This window comes from Sarcophilus harrisii, chromosome 2 (genome assembly GCF_902635505.1).
Source record: "Sarcophilus harrisii chromosome 2, mSarHar1.11, whole genome shotgun sequence".
Classification (NCBI taxonomy): Eukaryota; Metazoa; Chordata; class Mammalia; order Dasyuromorphia; family Dasyuridae; genus Sarcophilus; species Sarcophilus harrisii.
In genome coordinates this window covers 96,198,780-96,208,534 of record NC_045427.1, presented here as the reverse complement: position 1 = coordinate 96,208,534, position 9,755 = coordinate 96,198,780, and the positions used below count along the sequence as shown (strand labels likewise).

At 34.9% G+C, this 9,755-nt stretch overlaps 1 protein-coding gene across 3 annotated transcripts in view; it reads right to left on the bottom strand.

Annotated features, from left to right (window-relative positions):
• Positions 1 to 1,026: 1,026 nt before the first annotated feature.
• The window catches only part of ERLEC1 (endoplasmic reticulum lectin 1), a 37,331-nt gene continuing 28,602 nt past the window's right edge, over positions 1,027 to 9,755 (bottom strand). For 2 of the 3 annotated variants that reach the window (XR_004231702.1, XM_023494966.2), the window contains exons 12-14: positions 8,042 to 8,119; positions 6,235 to 6,310; positions 1,029 to 1,287 (exon numbers count right to left, since the gene is read on the bottom strand). Coding sequence is in view for 2 of the 3 variants with exons in the window: in XM_023494966.2 (XP_023350734.2) it covers positions 1,216 to 1,287; positions 6,235 to 6,310; positions 8,042 to 8,119 (226 nt within the window). In the remaining variant the exon portion in view is untranslated. Of the gene's footprint in view, positions 1,288 to 6,234; positions 6,311 to 8,041; positions 8,120 to 9,755 lie in introns of all 3 variants that reach the window. The other variant, XM_031950466.1, reaches the window with a different exon arrangement.

Genomic DNA, 9,755 nt, shown 5'->3' with positions numbered 1-9,755 from the left:
CTTAACTGTTCATAGGAGGGGATTGGTAATCCCACGAATCTGAAGTTCCTATGAGCCCTAAAATCTATGATCCTATCATCTCACTTCAAGCAAGACACTCAAATGTTACTAAACTGTTTAAGCCTCATTATTTTCAGGAAAATATTATTTTAAAATACTAAGACACATTTGTGAATGGTTCTTTGACAAGAACTGAGGAAAGTAGAAAAATAAATGAATTTCCTATCACTTTTTTTCCACTCTTATTTCTGACACAGATATTAAAAGTAACACATCTAAGACATATGAAACTTGTGAAAACAGAAGTAAAGCAATGGAGAATCTCAGTTCTGAATAATTTAGCACTAACTACATGATTTTTGCTGATTGCAAACATTTTATTTAGAAATAAAAGTGCAGTGGCCCTGGAGAAGGACTAGGTTCAAATCTTGCTTGTGTTGTGTCCTATTTTTGAGGCCTTCCACAAATTACTCCACCTCCCTAAACCACAGTGCTATTAAGTCTAAAACAAGGGGCTTGGACTAGAAAGTGTCTGAAATCCCTTCTGGCTTTACAACTATAGTCCCACGAAAGAAAATATACAGCTTATAATCAAGTACAAGAAAGTCAGAATAAAGTACATTTAGATTAAAACAATAGGAAATACAGCAGAATCCTTGAAAGTGTATAATTTATATTAGAACATGTACTTTGAAGGGGAGAACCAACCACACTAATACACCCCTTAAAAATAAGCAATAATTGGTCACAGAAAGCAATGACCTTTTGCAAATCAATATTTCTTGAAGATGATCAAAGGAGGTAAAGTTATCTTTAGTCTCGGTGTTCACTTCTATAACCAGAGCAGGCATTAATAAAATCAGCTTGATTCATCATTTTAAAAACTTGCTTGGAGCAAAAGTTATGACACTTGGTTAACTTTCTTGGGTAAGATTTATTTCTGAAACTTATTACCTCAGAGAGGGAAAAAACACTTATTTTACAAAACTTCTAATTCACACACAAATGAAATGAGTAAGACAAAACTGTCTGTTTTAAAAGTTTATCAATAACCTCTTATATACACATATATATTCACAAAGTGGTTTAAAGAGTCCCCAAACAGTCCTTCTGTCAAGCTCCATTGGCTGAGAACTCTAATGAGGTCATTGGCCATGGAAAATAGAAATACAGGTGGGCGTTAGTGCTCTTCATTCTTTTGGCTTCGCTGATCTTTTAACTGGGGATAGAAAGGAGTCCATTTTCATCAGCTGTATCCAAAATTTTACATATTACTGGAGATTCTACCTAAAGAACAAAAATAAAGTATTTTTAGTCAATATGCTCTTTAAGACAAAGGGATGGAAATAATTTGTTTCACTGGTTTAATTCAACAATTCAGTAAAATATTTTTTAATACTACTAATTTTCTTTTAAAATTATTAAAACTTGTCTCAACATAAGAAGTCTCCAGTTGATTCCCAATGGATTTTATCCTTAAACAATAACACAAAAAAGTTGAAAATGATAGTATATACAACTTTAAATAGTTATATTTGTTAAAAAGATGAACGTCTAAGATCACACAACATTCCAAAATAGTCATATACCATAATTTGTTCAGATATTCCTCAATTTGCAAGCACGATTTATTTCCAAGTTTTGCTTTTACAAACTACAACTCTGAATATCTTTGTATCAGTAGGACTTTTCTTATCAATAATCTCCTTAGGGTATGAACCTAATAGTGCCACTACTAGTTCAAAGGTTATCAGCAATTGCAGTTTATTTCACCAGCTGTTTGCTACTGTAGGGGATCCTGCCAACATTTCCATAGGAAAAAACAAGCAAAAGCTTTGGGTCTCTGGTTCCCTCTCCGCTAGGTGTTATCTTGCTTGATTAGAATTCAAATACCTTGAGGGTTAACACTGTCTCTTTTCTTCATATTTCTACTACTAGCACTTATCACAGTACCTGGCATATATCAACTACCTAATAAATGCTCACTTATTCATTCTTTTATTAAAATTGTATTCCAAGTGGTTAAGAGCTTAGCACAATGTCTCAAACAAATTAAGCACTGACTAAATGCTTTCCAACTAGTTAAAGCAAACCACCAACAATGAATTATTGTGCCTGTTTTCTTTCATCACTTCCAACAGTGAATTTTTTTTTTAACCTTTTACCATAGTTGCCAGTGGGTTCCAGGTGATTTGCATCTGTATGATTGTTAGTGATATTGAACACTGCTGTAAATGACTGTTGATGGTTCGCATTTCATTTTTAGCTTTGACCATTTGTTTATTGGAGAATGGCTTTTAATCTTAAGAGATTGCTGTCAAATTTCTGTAGATTTTGGTTATCAGACACTTACCAAATTCATTCTACCTGCCATTAATTTTATTTGAACAAAAGTTTTTTTATAAAAAATAAAATCAATCATTTCATCTTTTATAATACTGTTCTATCTCATCTACACAGTTGTGGGAAGTAAAATAACCTTCCATTCTCTGTTAATTTTCTGTTAATTTATTCATATAGATTTACTGAGGTGAACAGTATAAGATAATAATTGCTAACACTTATAAGGATTTTAAAATTTTAATCTCATTTATGCCTTATAAAGTTGTGAGGTAGATGGTAGTAGTATCTCTATTTCACAAATGAAGGAACTGAGGCTGAGAGAGGTTAGTGACTCACCCACAATCACAGAAGTAGCTTGAAAGTTAGGTGTCATCCTTGATTCCTCACTCTCATTTGTCATATCTAATCAGTGATAAAGCCTTGTTGTTTCTACCTTTGTAGCATTTCTAATATATGCTCCATCTCTATGTATCAAATCTTTTCCCACTCCAGGCCATCTTCCACTCAGCTGCCAAATTAATCATTCTAAAGTCCTGACCATATCATTCTTCCCTTATTCAATCAACTTCAGTGGCTCCCTATTTTGTCCAGGATCAAATATAAAGTCATTTATGGGCTTTGCAAATTCTGTGCTGCCTGGATCTTTCCTACCTTTCCAGTTTCACACCTTATTTTCTCCCTCTTCTTGCCGTCCTTCTCTTGAGGTGCCGGCTTCCTTGTTCTGCTCCTCATGGAAAGACTCCATTCTCCCAACTCAAAGGGTTTTCACTGGCTGTCTCTCACACCTGGACTGTTTGCCCTCCTCATCTCTGCTGCCTGCCTTGCCTATATTCCTTCACATTTTAGGTGAAATGGTCTACAAACATCTTTTCCCAGTCCTAGTTAACATCACTACCTTCCCTCTGAGACTAACTTCATATCTCCCTCTAACTCCCCATTTTATCTTTTTTGGATGCAGCTCTTTGTCCATCATCTCCTCTATTAGACCGAGAATTCCTTGACAGCAGGGACTGACTGGATTTGCTTTTGCTGGCACTTAGCACAATGCCTGGCTCATAGTAGGTGCTTAACAAATGTTAGCTGACTAATTTAATCTACTGTTAAAATTGTTATTAATATTTTATGCTAATTGTTTTCCTAATTTTTAATCATTTTTGTATCGTATTTCTTCTTAGAATGCTTAGGTATAGCCACAGCCACCTCGTTCACTATAGTTACTACTGCTCTAAAGTTTTCTCTGCTTTATTCTTCCCAGATTTGGGAATGAGGACCATACAAAGATTTGAGTCTCAGAGTGCCTTCTTTTTCCATATTCAAAAATAAATTATAGGAACAGCTAGGTGGCACAGTGAATAGAACATCTGCCCTGAAGTCAGGAGGACCTGAGTTCAAATTTGGCTCAGACCCTTAACACTTCCTAGCTATGTGACCCTGGGCAAGTCGCCTAACCCCAATTGCCTCAGGGGGAAAAAATTATACAGAAGGGCTATTTGTCTTTTTTAGATATTTGCCAGTAAGATATGGAAATCAAGAAGATGCCCATTAATTGGGGAACATCTGAACAAGCTCTGGTATATGATTGTTGTAGAATGTTGTTGTGCTATTAAAAATGACAAGCAGGATGACTTCAGAAAAATCTGGAAAGATTTACATGAATTGATTGATGCAAAATAAAGTGAACAGAACCGGGAGAACAATGTGCATAGCAATGACAATACTGTGTAATAATCAAATATGACAGACTTAGCTCTTCTTGGCAATACAATGATATAAGACAATTCTAAAGAACTAAAGGTAAGAATGTTGTCTGCTTCCAGAGAAAGAACTGTATCATCTGAATATAGATAGTCTTGTACAAAATGACTAATATGAAAATAGTTTACATGACTGCACATGTATAAATTATATTGGACTGCTTACTTTCTCAGGGAGAAGAGAAGGGAAGGAAGAAAGGAAGAATAGAATTAATAACTCAAAACTTAATAAAACCCTCAAATGTTAAAAACATTGTTTTAACATGCAAAAAGGGGGAAAATAAATTATTATTTTAAAAAAGCAAATATTTGCCAGAAGTCATTTGCAAATGAGGATCTGGAGTTTGGGGGCCCATGGGAGTTCACTAATTGGCTTACTACCTGATTTACTGCCATGTAAGATTTTTTTTTCTTCAGATTTTTGGAAAATTACTTCTCTTGGTACATAACTGCTATTTTTCATTTTGATAATTTTGAGTTTGATAAATTCTTTTTCTCTTTATAAACCAATATATCAAATGGTTTTCAAAGCCTTAAAAAAATCTCACTGCTTTATTAGTTTAATCTGTTTATCTTATTTTTAATTTTCAAAATGTCTTCTGTTCTTTTGGAATTTTTTTCCTCCAAATCTTTTTCTTTTTTTGTTAGTTTGCCCTTCTGTAAAACATGTGGTGATATACATTTTTTCCTCCAATTGAGCTATAGCTTATAAAACTTATGCTATTTAATAATTTAGATTTATATCTTTTATTCATATTTCCATTTCAGATTGTTTTTGCATGTTATAGGTGGTGTCTGTATAACTTCCACGAAAGTCTTAGAAAGACATGTTCTCTAATATTCTCATTCAGAAATCTGTCTTCTAAACAGAGTTTTGCCAAATCTTTAAGTTTTCTTATTTTTCTTTTGAATTTGTTAAAACTCATTGGAGAAGTATTTTTAAATGCCTAAAGTTTGTGCCTTGTTTAGGCAATGAGCTTCAAAAATAAATCTTGCCCAAGCAACAATTTTGAAGATAAAGATCAGTAAAACAATAATAGATTTACCAAGTTTCTGACTTGAGGTGGTGTAAACCCTTCTTGCGTAAGTTGGCAGTCTCACTTTGATATGCCATTTCGCTAAAAATCCTTAGGTGATCTTTGATTTGTTCTTTCTCCTCACTTTTGGCTTCACTGACTTCAAATCCAAACCAAAATCCCATCTTTTATAGGAAGATTCTCAATCCTTCAATTTTAGTGCCTTCCTTTTGTTAATTATTTTCATTTAACTTGCATATAACATGTTTGTCTATATTATTTTGCTTGTTATCTCCTCCAAAAAGATAGGGAATGTCGTCAGCCATTTTTTTTTTTAATCTTCAAAAGTGAATATACTGTGGTGCTTTAATGTTTACTGGTATAATGTTTACTTCTTGAGAGTAGGGACTATTACACCCTCCATTTCTCTTTCCCCCTTCCCCTGATTTCTTTTCAGAAAAAGGAAAGTTGAAGTAATTTCAGAAGGGTTTCCTATTTAGAATGGGATATAGATATAAGCGAGTATTTTTAAAATTGTGCTAATTTTGGGGAAAAACTGACAGCTGGTGCTCTAAGTGGAATAGTGGGCTTCTAATTAGGTAATCCTGAATTGCAATCAGAATAAAGTAGTTATATAATCCTGGTAAATTACTTAACCTCTCAGATTCAGTCAATTAATCAACCAACATTTATTAAGTGCCTATTGTATACTAGTCTCTGCACTCAAGGAGCTTGCAATCTAATGGGGGGGGGAGGGAACAACATGCAAACAAATATAAAACAAGTTATAGTCAGTATAAATAGGAAGTAATTAACAGAGGGAAGGGGCAAGAATAAAGGGAGTTGGGGAAGACTTCTAGTAAAAAAAAGGGATTTTAGTTAGAACTTAAAAAAACTATGGAAATCAGTAGGCAGAGCAGAAGAGGATGATTCCAGCTATGGAGAAAGCTGGAGAAATCTGTACAATGAGGGAGCCTCTAAGGTCTTTTAAGACTGTTATTCTTTGAAAAGTTTCTTTTGGAATGAAAATATAGCCTAGAGCTCCTTGTAGGCAGCCCAAGGGTTTAATTTAGATTCTAGACTTGATCCAAGATTGAATTCATGACATCTGTTATACTTACCCCAAGAATGTACTGGCAGGAATGAGGCTCTAACATATATACAGTAACAGCATGAGGTGATTCTGATTCTTTACATCTAAAATAAACACACACACAAAATATACTATAAACTATAGATTTATGCTTGTTTTAAGCTATAAAATAAACCAGTGGATAGAGCATTAGCCCTGAAGTCAGGAGGACCTGAGTTCAAATCTGGCCTCAGACACTTAACATTTTGTATCTATGTGTCCCTGGGCAAGTCACTTAATTCCAATTGCCTCAACAAAAAAATCAAACCAAACCAAACCAAACCTCACAAAAAGGCTTTAAATGGGGGTGGGGGGTGGGGGAGGGGAGATTAGCGAAGGAAAGATCTTGTGTAATTAAATAGAACTTGCTTTTGGAAGTATATTCTCTACTTTCAAAAATCTTGTACAAAAGATAGTTGATTAAAAATATATGAAGGGGGAAAGCAATAAACTGGGAAAACATTTTTACAGTCAAAGGTTCTGATAAAGTTCTCACTTCCATATAGAGAATTGACTCTATAAGAAATTAAGCCATTTTCCAACTGATAAATGGTCAAAGGATATGAACACAATTCTCAGACAAAGAAATTGAAACTATTTCTAGCCATATGAAAAGATGCTCCATGTCATTATTAATCAGAGAAATGCAAATTAAGACAACTCTGAGATACCACTACACACCTGTCAGATTGGCTAGAATGACAGGGATATGATAATGTGGAAAGTTGGAGGGTATGTGGGAAAACTGGGACACTGATACATTGTTGGTGGAATTGTGAATATATCCAGCCATTTTGGAGGGCGATTTGGAACTACGCTCAAAAAGTTATCAAACTGTGCATATCCTTTGATCCAGCAGTGTTACTACTGGGCTTATATCCCAAAAAGATTTTAAAGAAGGGAAAGGGACCTGTACGTGCATGAATGTTTGTGTCAGGCCTCTTTGTAGTGGCCAGAAACTGGAAACTGAGTGGATGCCCATCAGTTGGAGAATGGCTGAATAAATTGTGGTATATGAATATTATGGAATATTATTGTTCGGTAAGAAATGACCAGCAGGATGATTTCAGAGAGGCCTGGAGAGACTTACATGAACTGATGCTGAGTGAAATGAGCAGGACCAGGAGATCATTATATATTTCAATAACAATACTATATGATGATCAATTCTGATGGACATTGCCATCTTTCACAATGAGATGAACCAAATCAGTTCCAATAGAGCAGTAATGAACTGAACCAGCTACACCCAGTGAAAGAATTCGGAGAGATGACTATGAACCACTACATAGAATTCCCAAACCCTCTATTTTTGTTCACCTGCATTTTTGATTTCCTTCACAGGCTAATTGTACACTCTTTCAAATTCCGACTCTTTTTGTACAGCAAAATAACTGTATGGACATGTACACTTATATTGTATTTAATTTATACTTTAACATATGTAACATGTATTGGTCAACCTGGCACCTGGGGGAGTGGGTAGGGGGAAGGAGGGGAAAAATTGGAACAAAAGGTTTGGCAATTGTCAATGCTGTAAAATTACCCATGCATATAACTTGTAAATAAAAAGCTATTAAAAAAACAAACAAATATATATATATATATATATGGGAGGGGGGGGCAGCTAAGTGGTGTAGTGGATAGAGCACCAGCCCTGAAGTCAGGAGGAACTGAGTTCAAATCTGGACTCACTTAATACTTCTTAGCTGTGTGACCCTGGTCAAGTCACATAATCCCAATTGCCTCAGTGGGGAAAATATATATGTTAAGGATGACTCAAATGTTAGACTTACTTTAGTTTTACAGTGACGTGTCTTGGTTTGTCAGTTAAATCACAAATATCTCCATTCCCATAAAAATGTGATACCATCCTACCAACAGAGAAGAAAACAAGTATTGTTAAAGTGAAGGAAAGGAGGACACTTGAATTAGTATAACATTTAGCTTACAAAGTATATTTTAAAAGAAAAAGACTAGCTTATAAAGTGAACTTTAAAAGAAAAAATTACCCTTAGACCAGATTTTTCTGAATTTATCCCTTTTATCATTTCTTAGGGCACAATGACATTCCTTATATATTTATATATCATAACTTGTCCAGCTATTCTCCAATTGATGGGCATTTCCTTGGTTTTCAGTACTTTTCTATACCAAAAATAACTGCTATACAGAACCAGATCACTGTACATGGCAACATCAATATTATACGATGATCAATTCTGATGAATGCGACTCTTTTCAATAATGAAATGATTGAGCCCAATTCCAATGATCTTGTGATGAAGAGAGCCATCTACACCCAGAGAGAGGATTGAGGAACTGAGTGTGGATCACAACATAACATTCTCACTCTTTTTAATGTTGTTCGCTTGCATTTTGTTTTCTTACTCATTTTCTTTGCTTTTTGATCTGATATGTCTTGTGCAACAAGAGAATTATATATAAATATATACATATTGGATTTAACATCTATTTTAACATGTATAACATATATTGGATTGCTTACCATCTAGGGGAGGGGGTGGGCGAAAGGAGGGGAGCTAGAGGCAGAAGCTGGAAGAGGCAAAGGACTAGCAGCAGAAGCTCTTGGAACCAAGGAGAGAGGTCTCTAAGAAAGCTAACTGGGCCCAGGGAAGGAGACAAGACTTGGAAAGAGACAATAAAGGATTTTGACTTTTAATACCTGGCTACATTTGGGGTGATTACACTGAACTGAAATGAAACCTGCTCCCAGAGAACATCACACTTTAGAGGAGAACATTACACCCAGCTGTGCACTAACAATTCCCTGAGTATGTTGCATGTACTTTTAGAAAATGTATGAAGATTGATTTCCAGTCTTCTTGACTCCAAGTATAGTGTCCTGCTATGCCACCTAAATATACAAAAAGGCTAATGACACTTGTGGGTTTACTTTATATTCTGTTACTTTACAGAAGTTACTGTTTCATTCTGGGGGTGGTTAAATCTCTAGGGTTCTCTAAGTAAACCATTATTTCTGTAAAAATCCTATTTTTTTTCTTTTCTGTTCTCTTAGTTTTTTTCTTATGCTATTGGCAGACCTAGTAATTCTAGGACTAACAATATATCAAGTAACTAAATGGTGATAATGGACTTTCTTGCTTTATACCTAATCTTACTGGAAGGGTCACCAGTGTTTCTGTATTGTATTTTAAATAAATATGACTTTTTAAAAAAAATAAATGACTTACTAATGAAAAGTTCATTTATTTTCAAAGCATTATGAGGTAAAATGCTGAGTTTGAAAAGCTGAACAACCAATAGCCCCATGTTCTAATTCTGTCTCTCCAAATAACTACCTGTGACCCTGGACAAGTCATTTAACTTGTCTAGGCAGCTAAGTGATATAGGGGATCAAGGGCTGGGCTGGAGTCAGAAAGACCTGAATTCAAATCCAGCCTCAGACACTTACTGTGTTACCCTGGACAAGTCCTTAACCCTATTTGCTTCAGTTTCCTCATCTGCAAAATGTGGATAATAATAGCA